We start from the raw sequence: 15,515 nt of genomic DNA, 5'->3' as shown, positions 1-15,515 counted from the left end.
AGTGAAATGCCACCGATTAAATATCACAGTGGAAGCTGATGGCATGAAGCTGAAATGCAAGGCACACTTTTGAGTTATCTAGCGCAGTTCCATACATGATGCTTTTCAATAGATTTCACAGCAGTGAGGAGCAAAGCTTTGCCTGTGATCACTGAACTGTTTGAATGAACTCATCCCCAAGTATATGCCTGCTGACAAGCCCAGGGTAGGCGTGCCCACTTCCAGTTCTGACATTCCATTTGCTGACATGACTGCCCATTAAGTGAGCCCCCGCCTCACATTCTTTTTTATGATGAAAGAGGGAGAGTTGTAGGGTTTGGAAAGGATAGATGAGGAGCAGGCAGGGGAGGGATGTGGTGCAGGGGCCACCAGCGTAGGAACAAAACAACTTCAACCTTCTTGTCCCTTTCCAGCTGAGCTCTGTACAAGCCTTTATTCTGCAAGAAAGTTGAGTGATGTGGGGCAGCAGGGAGAGCTCAGCCACTCACTGCTTTCACTGTGTGCTTCTGTAACGCTAAGGGATAGCAGGACTCATGCTTGGAAGTAAGAACACTTGCGAATGAGAAATACAAGGGGGAAAGGAGAGAGAGCAGCTCTCAGCCCTGTACAGATTCCCTGTGTGACTGTGTTCTGGAGTGAACCCAAAAGTCAGCGCTCACTAGCAGCCTGCTCATACCAATGCCAGGGCACTGAGCTCTTCAGTCTTTGTCTGCTGGGTTCCACGGGTGCCCCTTTATGCCTCTGCCCCCCACTTTAGCAGCTGCATCGCCCATGTGAAGGAGTGCGCACAGACATGGGCACTTTAAGGCAGGACTGGAAACGGACAACTTTCCAATATGTCCCTTGGGTGGTTTGTCTGCTGCTCAGCATGTTATTTTGCAAAGGTAAGTCAAAGACAAAGTAGCACTTTCTCTGATTAACTATCATCATCTGTTTGCAACTTTGGGTTATATTTTAGGAAATAGAAGTTTTGATGCAAAGGTCCTGCTAATGTATTAATCCCTCATGCACACATCCATCAATCATTAGCAGCGGGCTTGTCTGTTTGATGGGAGTCTTGTAGTGCCTGCTTTAATAAATAGTGGGTTACATGTAACTGATACCATGTGCTGTGCCCACTGGACTCAGTAGGAACCACAGTCTCCTTTAGCCAATGCACTGCAACTGCATCAGTCCTTGTTACAGTTGCTGCCAGCCTGCCATAGGGCTCTCTTTTAAATGGTTAACTGTAATCTTGCCAAAGGGGTCATTTAATCCATAAACCCCTCTGCTGCTTCATGGTTCCTTGACTTATTAACTCCATTACTTCCAGAGAGCTTATTTCATTCATTAACCCCTCTTTTGTTTGATGGCTCTTGACTTTATTAAAGCTGGCAGCACTCGTTTTTATTCATTAACCCCTCTGCTGCCAGCATTCCGTTCCTTCATATGTTCAGTGAGAGAATGGTGAAGTATAGACTGATTGGTCAGTGTGCTGTGGGTTCTTGCCAATGGGACTAGTAGGATCTCTGCTTGTGTAAAACACCAAGGAAATGGCAGGTACTGTATAGTGGCTACCCTTGAGTTGTAAGCGAGAGGGCATTTGTGCACCTGCCAAGTCTCCTGAATGTTCTGTTTAATGATGTAGTTGCAATTTATATATTAAGCTGTTGGAAATGCTGAACCTCATTATAGGTAGTGCGCAAGACAAGTGTTTATTAATGTTTTAGTGTGTGTTTGGCACCACTCTTGTTGGCAGGCTTCGATGGGTTTCAGTGACCTCGGGGGATAACAGATAAAAGGCTGCTTATTGTTGCATATTTGTAAGTCTCCTGCCAGCCTTTTCCCATGGTACTTGGAGATTCTCTCCTTACATGCTGATTTCTGCTAGACACTTGAAGATACAATTCCGACATGCCAGTGTATGCCCAGGGAAACTGGTTAGCACATTAAAAGCCAGACTGAATGAGTTGCAAAGCTGCCTAATTGTAAAAGTCTCAGCAAACCAAAAATGAAAATGAAGTTGAATCTGCCTCTATATACTTTCAATGCGTAAGTAATCACATTTTGGATATACAAAAAAATAAGCCACACATATAAGATGCTTGTCATAAAATCTGACAAGAAAGTCACTTAAAGTCAGACTGCCCAGGCCATATGATATATGTCACTCCCTTGACAAGTCACAACATCACCCAGAAAGATATTTTTATTTACAGCCAAAATAAGATTTTTAGCCAATTAGATTGAAGAGCAGTTTACTGGTGTGTGAAGTCTTTCCAGTTTAATAACCCCATGCCGTGACATAGACAAAAACATATTCACACAAATGAACCAGAAATTATATTAAGTTCCTTTGTACTTTGTAGAAATCTCTTCCCCTTTCTTGCATACGGAATATTACTTTAAATTGCAGATCTCTCCAGACTGATACAATACAAATTCCCTTATCTCTTGGTATAATAAACAAACGAGAAGTTGTAACTGGTCCTTGAGAGCACTGCGAGGCTCAGCGCAGAAGAATGCTTTAGAACAAGTTTCCCTTCATGCCTTAATACATTATTTGAGAAGATTCCCCGAGAAACAATTCTTCATTGTGAGACCACGTTGCTGTGCAGGAATTAAGATCAGCTTGAGCTCAGCTATGCTGTTTGGAAGCCAGCGATTGTGTCACAATTCACCGACACCAACAGCAGCTGCTGGGAAGCTCCTGAGATAAAAGGGGAAAATATTAATTTCCTGCAGTGAGCTGGGAATTGTGTGTGAATCAGGCGCTATGGATTTTATACCACATGCGTTGGTCTGAAAGGCTGTGCAAACTTATCACAGTGTCAGTGGGCTTGAATTCCATGAAAGCTTTAATTGAGTGATTCTGACCCCACAGTTGGCTCACAATCCCTCCCTGGCTTTTGTCTGTTGAACTGTAGGATTAAAGGTTTGTGAAGGATGAGATTCTCCCAAGCAATGACCCTAGCGGAATTCCAGCCAACATTTTTCCCCCTTTCATTACAAATGGCTGGAGATGCCGATTATCAATGCAAACAGAAAAAGTGTTGTGTCTTTATTAATTGCTGGCTACTATCATGCAGAATAGTCAGATTCACAGTTCTCATTATTTTTCAAGTCACTCGCAGATCTCTAAGTAATTGGGGGTAGCGGGTATTGTAGTTCAACAAGTGCAGGTAGGACAATCCAGTTCCATTGTGTTGCATCTCAGTAATGCCTATGGCACTGTATTATATTATTGCCACTTAGGGGCAATCCATTTAACTGCCCAGTGCTGTTCATCATTAAACTGGCAAGTAGTGCCAGCAATAGATTAAAAAATAGAATAACTCTGTGGCCACATCAAACACCTCTGGCAGCAGCACTTGAGAGACACGGCTGTACATGTTTCATACATGTTATGTCACAATAACCGATTTAGCTCTTTGAATTGACATATTTATCAACTTGAAGTCTGACACATCAAAGTCCCAAGTCACCTTTGCCACAGAAGGTTATATACATATATACATATATACATACTATATATATAATATAGTTTGAGTGTGTGGTCTACTGTCAAGTGTTACTTTACAATGTAACCTTTACAAAAAGCTCAAAATGGGGCAGCTTTTGTCATACAGACCAAAGGGGTTTTACATACTTCAAAAATGAGTGCCCTCTGCAACTGTGCTTCTTGTTCCTTACCCCAATCACTACCTTGCAAACATTAATATACTATGGCATACGGAAGTGAGATTAGGGTAAGAAGATATGTGTGTCACCAATTACCATAGCATGCTTAAATTTATACCTAATCTTGCCAAAGAGGCATAATGACCTGTCTTTTACCTTACTGTCCCCTGTGTGCCCTGTTAATATGTTATGTTGGTATAGGAAATTGACACCTGTATGTGTCCTTTTCATACGAGCAGCAGAGCAAGACAAATACAAAAGTGTTGATAGCCCACCGCTGTCTGGTAAAAAGATGGAGATCTTAGGAGTTTGGTATCCAGGGGCTTCTAAAGTTTATTTTCTGGCTTTTTGTAGGCTTTGTTCTTCCTTTAAACCATCTTACAAGGAGCACCCCCTTGGCCCCTGCAAAGATATCTTTCAGATTCCAAATTTATTTTAATATAAGTTCACCCCAGCCTAGCTAAGACATCCTTCACTTTCTCAAGAGTGCGAAATGGGGGCATGTTACATAAAAAAAATATGAATGAATGAAGATGACACCTTTCATTATAATTATAATAAAGGGGACATAAAATAATGTTCTTCTTTTTCCATATTGTTAGATCACCAAATCATAGATAATATGCCTGGTTGAAAGAACCAATCAAGAGATGATGAATATCAATCCTGCCTTGCGGGCATCTGAAAAGCCTCTTCTTTTTATTCACGTGTAGCTTACAGTATTGCTTTTAGGAAGCTTTCATCACTTTCTTATTCATTTGTCTAGTAGCGGTACTTGGATTTATTGACATGAGCTGCCCTCTTCCAGCTAATATTCAAGTGTGTTTAGAAATGCGAGAGCTCTTTTTCACTTCCATCTTGAAGGAAACCCTTAATTGGACAAGTGAAGCCTCCTGGATTGGCACTCTCGCTGCTGTCCTCTCTTTTAAATCTCTCTGCCGTTGTCACTTGCTGAAGTCGTTGCTGATTTAGAGGTTTTCCCTGGTATGATTAGTTTGCTTGTTTTCCAGTAATATCGCATTTACATTTATTTAAATCATTATTTCTCCTTCTCTTCTTCTTGTTTTCGATCTTTGCAAAAATTTGATGGCGTGCTTGTTCTTTCAACGTTTATGTTGATATTATCTACTGAAGTGTTATCTGGCTAAGGCACATGCTATTAATAACACCAGGTGCAGCATGAGAAATGTATCGAATAAGGCAAATGTGATGGAAATCGGAATGTTTTTAGGCCCTTGAGGGAAAACAAGAAGCCATCAGATTCTGGACTCAGTGACCTTGTCCCAGAGTTGGATGACACGGCCACTTCCAGGTTGTTCGGCAGTGTGGAAACTCTTGAAAGTAGCAAAGTCAGCTCCTTTGCTGAGTATTTGCCTAGGACTTGCAGAATAAAATCTGCAGCAGTTACCCTCCACCTGACATCTCAAGTCAACAGCACTTAATGTTACAGAATTACATCAGTTTCTTCTGACTCTGGCAAATACACCCACATGTACTTAAACCTGCCACTCGCAACTAATGGTTCTGCGAATCTTTCATAATTCAGACATTCAAGCTGAAATACAAATAGCACAAAACCTGTGATGTGTCTTTAATTCAGACAAGCCTTATTGGCCTATGAGACATACGCCGCTTTTATCCGTTTATTTATGACAAAGAACAATAAGGCTGCTAAGATTCTTGCAGCATCTGCTTATTCCTTTCAAAATTTGCAGGTTGGCAATTTTCATTACATATCCTGTTCTTAGTGGTTTCTGAGATAGTTCAATGTTTTAGTCTGCTAATATCAGGATGTTGGCTCAGAACCTTATTTTTGGGGCTCATTTATAAACTTTGTGCAAGACAGATTGGTTTGCAAAGTGAATATATTTGCCCTGTGCGTGGTTATATTTATAAAGCTGAATAAGTGTGGTGCAAATAGAATTGCAAATTTGTTTTCACAATGCAAATGTCTATAAGAGCTTTTTAAATATGTCAAAAATCGCAAATATTTATGTGCACACTCTGCGACTGAAATACGCAACAACTTTGGTGGCGGAGAAAATATTCAGAACAGTTTCGTATAGTTTCATATTGCGAATTTAAGTTACTGTCACCGCTATTTTCGTGCATAACAACCTTGCACACAACGCAAACACCCATCTCATTTGCGAGCCATTGGTGAAAATGTATTCTCAATGCGAAGTCACAAAAAATGGACAGACGGGCACAGCAGTGCAATTTTTTAGCATTCAGGAAAAACATGGGCAATACAACCATTTGCGAATAAATATGCGTTGGGCAAACTTCATAAATTAACTGGTTGTGTCAGTGACCCTAAGAAACAATCCACTGCTAGCATAGTCAGTTCACTACAATGCTGTTGACAGTCTCAAAGAAAGCCGCTGATCCAAAATCCTGGTATTGGCAGTTTAAAACTGCAAATATCTCAGAATCCTCTAAAAATAGAAAATTCATGTAAAATGTAAAAAGAGAAACACTGAGTAACAGAAATATATCTGTTGGGTCTCCTTAAGAGTCTGCACTACTACCTGTTTCTCCTCTTTCAGACAAAACCCCTTCTCTAGCCTAGGACATCATATACAACTACAGCATTAACATTTTTTGATCCCCTTTAAGATACTTGACGTTACTCAAAGTGCTTAATTTTTTGCTTGACCTAACTGGCTAACTGGCTATAATGTGAAGTTCTGTTTCGGAAGCCCCCCCCCAAGATAGGAAACATGGCAAGGAAAACTTCTGATCATTTATTGCCTGACCCATAAAGTGGCAATTGGCTTTTTGTGCCCACCATCCAAGCTTGAGTTTTCCAGATAATGGATCTTTCCACAATTTGGCTCTTCATACCTTAAGTCTACTATAAAATCATGTAAACATTAAATAAACCAAATAGGCTCGTTTTGCATCCAATAAGGATTAATTATATCTTAGTTGGGATCAAGTACAAGCTACTGTTTTATTATTACAGAGAAATAATTTGGATTTTATGTATAAAATGGAGCCTTTGCGCAGCTTTCTGGATAAAGGATTTCTGGATAACGGATCCCGTACCTGTATTAGTCACAGATTGTAAACACATGGGAATGGGAATGTGGTATTTAACTCTTAGCTAGGAAAAAGTTAGTATCCACCTCATAGGCACTGTTCTAGATCAGTGAATATTTCTCTGCTTATTTCTTCCAATCCGGAACTGTATCCCCGGTAATTGTTCTCCAATGGGTAAATGGTATATACTTATGTTTATTCCAAGGTAAAATAGTATTGGTCTTGCATGCTCATAGAAATTTAGGTTGAGATACGTCATAGTATTGAATTTACTAAACCCCCCCCCCTCCTTTAGATTCACTCCTCTGCTTCATCTGCAAACATTGGCTCCGCTGCAAAATTTTGTTTTGGAATCACGTTCACATTATAGAAATTTAACAGCCTAAATAAACAACCACTGTGCTAGAGATAATATGATATCGACTTCTTGGGCTCTGTTAATTTCCATTGATCAGCACAGCATGGAAAATTCATGCAGAATCTTCTAGACCCCCTACTGACAGCACAAAGAGTGCTGGCGAGTAATAGAAGTTTGTTAACGCAGAAGTTGCTCTCATTGGGACTAGATTTATCTAAATTCCTGGTCAGATTATTGTATTTATGATTTTGGAATACTCTTAAATAATTTAAGGTTGCCAGTGGGGCTTTGCAAGCTTTTAGATGTTTCCCTTGAATAACAAATATTTGACTTTCCTTTTCTGTGTTTTATCTGCCTCTTCCTCCTGTTGTGATAAGACATAAGACCTTCTCTAGCTGATTACTCTCGTTTCCACAGTCCACCAGTCACTATGGAACCTGTGTTTCGGAACAAGCTGGTACATAGACAATTCTTTTTGATTGTCAGTGTTGTAGGGGATTTTAATTGGGATGTTGGTGAATTTTGCAACTGAGTGTGAAGGTGAATTCCCAGTGCTAAAAAAATACATTTGCTTGCAGAAATATATATGCCTTGAATTAGAACTGTTTTTTTGGTAGTGCAAATAGGACAAAACTGACCTGGGTCCTGCATATATTGGGGCCTTTGAACAGCAATAAAGATTGTGGCAGCAGGTAAAGAATGGCAAAATAGTCACAACAGGGCAAGATGACATTATCACTTATATGGTTCACTTGCCATGGTAGAGCAACGTGTAAAACAGCAGCTCAAACTAGCATGTTATTATCCACAATGCATTGTTTTCCCCTTTAAAATTCCAGTTTATAAGTAGGCATTCACATTAGAGCCCTGTTCAGATCTTGTCAGGCAGTTCCGTGCCTGGACCAGCTGACTTGCAACCCATACCTGTCATCCCATTATGCCCCCTACTCAGACCTGCTACCAAACCCAGCCTGCAATAGGTTAACTTACCTTCTGCGTCGGGACATCACTGACATCACTGTGGATCAGAATTGAAGTTGGGTAACAACAAAGCTAGACTTGGATAAGCCTCTATTTTTTAAGGCAGTGTCTTGTAAGGTTATAATTTGCATCATCCTTAAAAAGTATGAAATACTGCAGTGGTAATAAACAGAATACAATGGAATATAATTCTGAAAATTAAAAAGTCTAAATGCTTTTTATAGCAAGAACTCAACTGTATATCAAGATTATTCCAGGGCTTAAAGTGTACATTTGTTCCCTAATATATGAGTCTGCAAGATTTTATATATATATATATATATATATATATATATATATATATATATATATATATATATATATATATATATATATATATATATATATATATATATATATATAGTATTTGCAAATGAGGAATGGAGATCACAAATGCTTGCGTTTTCACTGTCTAATTGGGGACCTTGTAGTCAGCCCCATAGAGGGTTTGTATAAATGGATTCACACATATTGCAAAGAGCCCAGTTTCCTTGCAAGTGTAATGCAGCAATGCTGGGAATAATTGGAAAGGATTCACTACTGAGCAGAATATAGGTCATCACTTGCATGTCAGCACATAACAGAACAAGGTGTGAACAGAGCAAGTGGAAATGCACAGGTTTATTATCTGCTGCGCTATTTCCAAAAAGAGTGGCAAGACCAACGGCATGATAAATGTAGGATGTGAGACATCTTTAAAGAAATATAGTACATTGGAATTTCTTTAGAACCCTGCAACAGCACACCCTTGCTCCAACCTCAATATGACCTAGGGGTGGGCATCCCATCAACTCCAGTGTCTTCACTAAATTGACTGGCTGGTCTTGTTGTGCTGGTCAATTATGTAACTATATTTCTTTAGAACCTGAACAGAATTCATTGGCTTTGTAGGCAAGTAATGATCCATGCGTGATGCTATACAGCTGAACAGTAGGTGGCATCATATTAGAAGAAAGAAGCTGTTGTGTCGCTTGATGTGGTATATATAATAAAACATCTATAATATAGCAGTAAAACGGATGACATTCTTATTTTCATCATAATATTATTTTCTTTAGCATTACCTATACTCTATACTTATTACTGTGTATTCTTTCTGTGTACCTAAACACATCCTTAAAACAAAAGGTTTAAGGACAGGTGTAAACAGCAGCTCAGAAGCACCTGATTTTTTATTTCCACCAAGAACCCCTAATTCTAAAACTGATATAGATATGGGACCTGTTATCCAGAATGTTTGGGACCTGGGGTTTGGATAAGGGATCTTATATTTAATTATGGATCAGCATACGTGAAGTCTACTTAAAAATAATTTAAACATTAAATAAACGTCCATGTTTTCATGTCTTAGTTTCGATGCTTCCATTTGCAGGGCAAGAATTGTATGCTGTCTTATTCCAACATTGGCAGCAATCTGGTATCAGAGCTTTAAAGATCTCATTGCTTATCATTATACAGAATATGGATGTATTGTATGTATGTAACTTCACTAAATGCCTTGTTCTAAAAAAAAAAAAAAAAAAAGAGGTGTTTACAGAAGCAGAACACAAATTATAGTACAAGAAGAAGATAAATGGCGCTTTCTTAAACTGAATATTAGCAAAGAATCTGTTACCTACCAAGAGCTTTAAGCAATTTTAAAGAAAAACAAACAATGGTGCAATATACTACACAGTAATGATATCTCAGTGTGGCATTAAAGAATCAGAATAACGCTTAACTCTGGAACATTTTCTGTGTCTAGAAACATCATGCAGTGCTTTGTATCATGCTTCTGTACCCATTACTGATGTCTTCAGTCCATTATTATAAATAATAAAGAAAGAAGTGTTGGGAGTCTGCTAGACAGTGTTACTTACCTTATCTTAAGGTGTCCATGTAAGTTACTGGAGTGAGGGTGAATCTGCAGTAGTCGTCCTTGTCCAACATTGTGGTAGTCTTGAGGGAGCTTAGAAGCAAGGGCTTCATGACTAGACCAATCTACTTAACTGGGGTAGATTGATCTAAGACAAGTAATACAAAGGGTAAGAGTTACAGCTTGTGGGGGAGCTATAGCTTTAAAGGGGTGGTTCATCTTTACATTAACTTTTAGTATATTATCAAATGGCTAATTCTAAGCCACCAATGTGTTAGAGGAGATGGTAATCATTGGACCAATATCACCTTATTGTAAACCATAGCATGTAAATAACTGTACATTTGTTTTCCCTTCTAGTTCAAATGAGGAAATGGGGTCTTTCCATGTATTTTGTATCTAATGGAGTGATTCACCTTTAACTTTTAGTATCTTATCAAATGGCTAAGCAATGGGCCTTTATTTTTTCATAGTTTTAAAATTATTTGATGTCTTCTGATTCATTCCAGCTTTCAAAAGGGGTTCACTGGCCCCATCTATAAGGCTACATATTCAATGTTATTGTTATTTTTAATTAGTCATCTTTCTAGTCAGACCCTCTGCTATTCATTATTGATGGGTGATTTGCGAATTTATTCACCGGTGGCAAAAAGCAGAAATTCGCCACAAATTTGTGCAGGGCGAATTTATTCACCCATCACTACTATTCATATTTAAGTTACAAATTAATGCATGGTTGCTAGAGTAATTTGGATCCTAGCAACCAACCAGCAACTAACGGCTAACTGGAGAGCTGCTGAATAAAAAGCTAAACAACTCAAAAACCACAATAATAGATTAAAAACAATTGCAAATTGTCTAAGAATATCACTGTCTACATCTTACTAAAAGTAAATTTTAAGGTGAACAACCCCTTTAAGCAGTGAGAAACAGGGCAACCGCTTACTTTTCAGAAATGGATCATTATAGTAAAAGTTTGGGTGTAGGTATTATACGTGTAAGACTGGTGTTTTTTTACTTGATGCTTGGTGGCCTTGGAGGGCAAGGAGACTCTTAGTTCTAGTTAGTATAGTTAGGAATTGTGTAGGTGGTTGGATTACTGTTGGTTAAGTTGCACATTTAAGCTAACCAAGTCACAGAATATTGGTGTGATGTCAATCCAAGAAGGGCTTGTTCCCTTTGAAAACTGGACACTTCCATAAGATGTCTCAAATCAACAGTGTTCGGCATGTTCACTGAGCTAAAGCCTGCAGCTAGTTTGCATAGCATTATCAGAAGGGCACTTTGACTTTATTATAAACGATGCCCATCATAAATGTCACATTTAGTTATTGCTGTGCAATGTTTTTACAAAGCATATATACTACTGTATTTTGTTGTTGTTAAATGACAAGGGTATTGTGAACGAATAAAGCTATGTCTTGTATCATCCAATGATATTGTCATGCATTATATTACTAGACAGTGAATAGTTAGAGCAAGGGTTAGACTGTGTTAAGTCATACATATGGAAATCATCCTTGAAACATCACCCTTACAGCAATCTTGCATCGTAGTACTTTCATAAAAACAGTTTATTTAAAAGAAAAGCACTGGAATTGTAAAAGTGCTCAGGGGAACACTTTCTGCATACTTAGGGGATTATTTATCAAAAGTTGTGTTTTCCCAAAAAGTGTGAGTTTTTTGAGGGTAGTTTCAATAAAAAAACAAAAAGTTTTGTGATCATTTTTTTTTTTCAAGATTTAATATGTGCCGAAGCTGCAAAAAGCTAGAATCTGAAATACTCCAGCTAAAACTTTTCGAGGTCATGTAGAAGTCAATGGCAAAGGTCCCTTGAACCATTTGAAGATGATTTTAGCCTTCATGATTTTAGGGTTTTTTCAGTGGTTTGTGCTCGAAAACTCGATTAATTTGAGTATTCAAGTTTTTTCCCCCCGATTGCTTTGATTTAAGTTTTTTTCATTCAGCTTTTATCATAAATGAGAAAATAATCCAGTTGTGAGTTTATTTGCGGTAGTAAAAAACTCACAAACTTGACCTTTGATAAATGACCCCCTTAATATTCCCATAAGCCTTGTAAATGGATACTATGCAACAATTATACTATATAAAATGTTTTTTGTCATTCATGAAAAATAATTTTGATCGATTCACATTGTGTCATATTGAATGTAACCCATATACAGTAGCAGGCTTTTCAGATCATGGATGATTTGCTTACATGGTGTTTCTTGACCTTCTTGATTACCATGACCCAGGCGCAACTTGACCTTTGCTCAGTTACTTAAAGGGATCCTGTCATCGGAAAACATGTTTTTTTCAAAACACATCAGTTAATAGTGCTACTCCAGCAGAATTCTGCACTGAAATCCATTTCTCAAAAGAGCAAACAGATTTTTTTATATTCAATTTTGAAATCTGACATGGGGCTAGACATTTTGTCAATTTCCCAGCTGCCCCTGGTCATGTGACTTGTGCCTGCACTTTAGGAGAGAAATGCTTTCTGGCAGGCTGCTGTTTTTCCTTTTCAATGTAACTGAATGTGTCTCAGTGGGACATGGGTTTTTACTATTGAGTGTTGTTCTTAGATCTACCAGGCAGCTGTTATCTTGTGTTAGGGAGCTGTTACTTTCCAATTGTTCTTTTGTTTGGCTGCTGGGGAGGAAAAGGGAGGGGGTGATATCACTCCAACTTGCTGTACAGCAGTAAAGAGTGATTGAAGTTTATCAGAGCACAAGTCACATGACTTGGGGCAGCTGGGAAATTGCAATATGTCTAGCCCCATGACAGATTTCAAAATTGAATATAAAAAAATCTGTTTGCTCTTTTGAGAAATGGATTTCAGCAGCACTATTAACTGATTCATTTTGAAAAATTTTTTTTTCCCATGACAGTATCCCTTTAACTACCTGTCAATTATAACATGCGTGACACTATCATTGGATGAAAATTGCCACAGTTTCATTGGTTTGCAATACAGTAGTCATACATAAACAAATAAATAAATATATTTAGATAACATTTAAACATTACAGTACAATAAGATTGCATAGCAACATAACATGCATAGCAACACAATATGTCATCCCAATTCTAACATTACATGAACAACTCTTGGCTTCTGTCCATTTGCCACTGATATAATGGAGTAGTCCATTTCTGCACATAGACTGAGACCTTCATAGTTTATTAACCCAACTTAGTTTTCATTCAGAGAGTATCTCTGCCCAGGTTCTGGCTGGAATCCACACATGCGCGAAATAAAAAAATTAGGGATGCACCGAATCCAGGATTCAGGATTCAGCCATTTTCAGCAGGATTCGGTTGAATCCTTGTGCCTGGCCCTGGTGCTGAGGTGCATGGCTCTCTTTTTCCCTCCCCCTCATTGATTTGCCTCTGCAAATTAGTGTTCTGATTCAGTTCGGTATTTGGCCAAATCTTTCACAAAGGATTTGGGGGTGTGGTGCATCCCTAAAAAAAATCCAGTGCGGGGTGCAGATAGCAGTGTTATTGGGCACAAACCAGCCCTGCCCTTATCACCTGCCATAGACCTGTGTCAGCCACCACCTCTGAATGATGCACAAATTTGTGGATAGGTTGGGAGGGCAACAAGTGAGGTTGTGATGCCCCAGACGAAAAGCCCCTGCCCTTACCAGTTACCTTATTAAACTGATTCGTATTGATTATCGAATGATTGTAATGGAACTGTATCTGCCAAGAATATTATCATTGATATTATTACATGTGCAAGCATATTTTGTACCACTATACAGTAGACTAAGGGAGAAAAATGAAGGTACAACAAAGAGAAACAGTACAATTATAAAACAAATTAACATGCAACAAATCAAATATGAGTTCAGATGGCTTTGACCAATTCACTCCAGGAATGCAAGCTGGGAATCCATAAAGCAGTTTTTTTTAGCCTTTCAACAGTTTCCATAACCTCCACAACCCTACCATAGACAATATGAAATTGTAATTAAATATGGAAACCACTTCTAGAGACACAGGACTGGCTTCCAATCTTGTTCCCATAGAAAACCATCAAGAACTCTTGTGTCTTTGCCACAAAAAAACAACTATATGAGGTTATGTATTAAAAGTTTGCCAAAGTTCAGTAACCCATAGCAACTGATCAGCAGATAGCATTTACCGGTCATCTGACAAATATCTTATTGGCTGCTATGGGTTACTATGGGTCACTAGAGGGAAAAAGAGGGACAGGTGTGGGAGGTATAAAAGGAGGTGTTCCGTGGTTCCTGCAGGTGTAGACAGTTAGGTCTCCAAAGTACAGGCACTAGGTGCCTTAGCCAGACAGGGCTAGTTAGTATGGGTAGCGAGAAAGTGGCTTAGTAGCTGTGGTTCCACCACAGTCAGGGAGAAGTGTGAGAACAGGGACAGTGTGGACAACCCAGGCCAAGGTGAAGAAATTCCTACCCGAAAAGGTCAGAGGGGGCACTGATGTGATGTCAAGCTGACTGAAGGAGGGAGGCGGCACAAGAGAAATTCCTAGCTGGGGCAAAGTGAAGGGTCATAAGTCACACGACAGACTACTTAACCAGTAGGTGGTGCAAAAGAAATGCCTTGGCTTGTAGTAACCCTGTGCTGCGATTTTTTTTTTATCCTTTGTGTACTGTGCCTTTAAACTCAGAAGGGGCCCTAACACACCTTACATCTGATTGACTCATTATTTTAAGGTCAATTTGTGAAATAGAGAAGTCGGGTTTCAAAGATGAATAATTGTTTCACATACTCTGTGTTATTCAGTGAAATAATACATATGCTTTGTTTATATTTCAAAACTGCAACATCCCTGCTTTCTCCACAAATTCTTAAGCTAATAAATTTCAGGTCATATGGTAACAAATGTATCCATTTACAAGCAGAGGAATACCCAGGTAAAAGGTTCCTCTGTGAATCAACATTGTTGTCATCACGATGATTCCATATTCAAGTTGATAACACTCACCTGAAAGCCAGTATAAAGTGAAACACCTTCCAAGGCCTTCTGTCACAAGATTTGACCATTACTGAATGTCATAGGGAAGTTCTGGAAATTAGATTTTCACCCACAAAGAACTTGATTATTTCCTTCTTGAAGAACGAACCATGTCACATTAGATGCAGGTTCTAACTATACCATATTTCTTAAATATGGAATGTGCTTGATATTGCCTTTGTAGCATTGACCATATTTAAGACAGAACATACAATAAATGATAAGCATCAATATTCATAATATGCAGCCATGTTCAATAATTATAAAGGTATTCATATTGATCATGTACCTCCTCTGAAGATAACATACCCAGCAATCATGTGCTTATTTTTCAGCCATTGTTTCTTAACACTAAAGTTCTCTAGAATGTAACTGTTAAATTAACTACTTATTCAGGTATGGGACCTGTTGTCCAGAATACATGGGACCTGGGGTTTTCCGGATTACGGATCTTTCCTTAATTTGGATCTTTATACCTTAAGTCTACTAGAAAATCATGTAAACATTAAATAAACCCAATAGGCCGGTTTTGCTTCCAATTATTTTGGCCGGTTTTGCTTCCAATTCATTATATC

At 38.6% G+C, this 15,515-nt stretch overlaps 1 protein-coding gene across 1 annotated transcript in view; it reads left to right on the top strand.

The window, feature by feature from the left end:
• Positions 1–314: 314 nt before the first annotated feature.
• tmem132c.L (transmembrane protein 132C L homeolog) overlaps positions 315–15,515 on the top strand; it is a 256,016-nt gene continuing 240,815 nt past the window's right edge. Inside the window, exon 1 of the mRNA XM_018262481.2 lies at positions 315–884. Coding sequence (XP_018117970.1) covers positions 794–884 — 91 coding nt within the window. The 5' untranslated portion in view covers positions 315–793. The remainder of the gene's footprint in view (positions 885–15,515) is intronic.

This window comes from Xenopus laevis, chromosome 1L (genome assembly GCF_017654675.1).
Source record: "Xenopus laevis strain J_2021 chromosome 1L, Xenopus_laevis_v10.1, whole genome shotgun sequence".
Classification (NCBI taxonomy): Eukaryota; Metazoa; Chordata; class Amphibia; order Anura; family Pipidae; genus Xenopus; species Xenopus laevis.
Note: the sequence above shows the minus strand (reverse complement) of the source record. Positions and strands in the feature narration are given on the sequence as shown.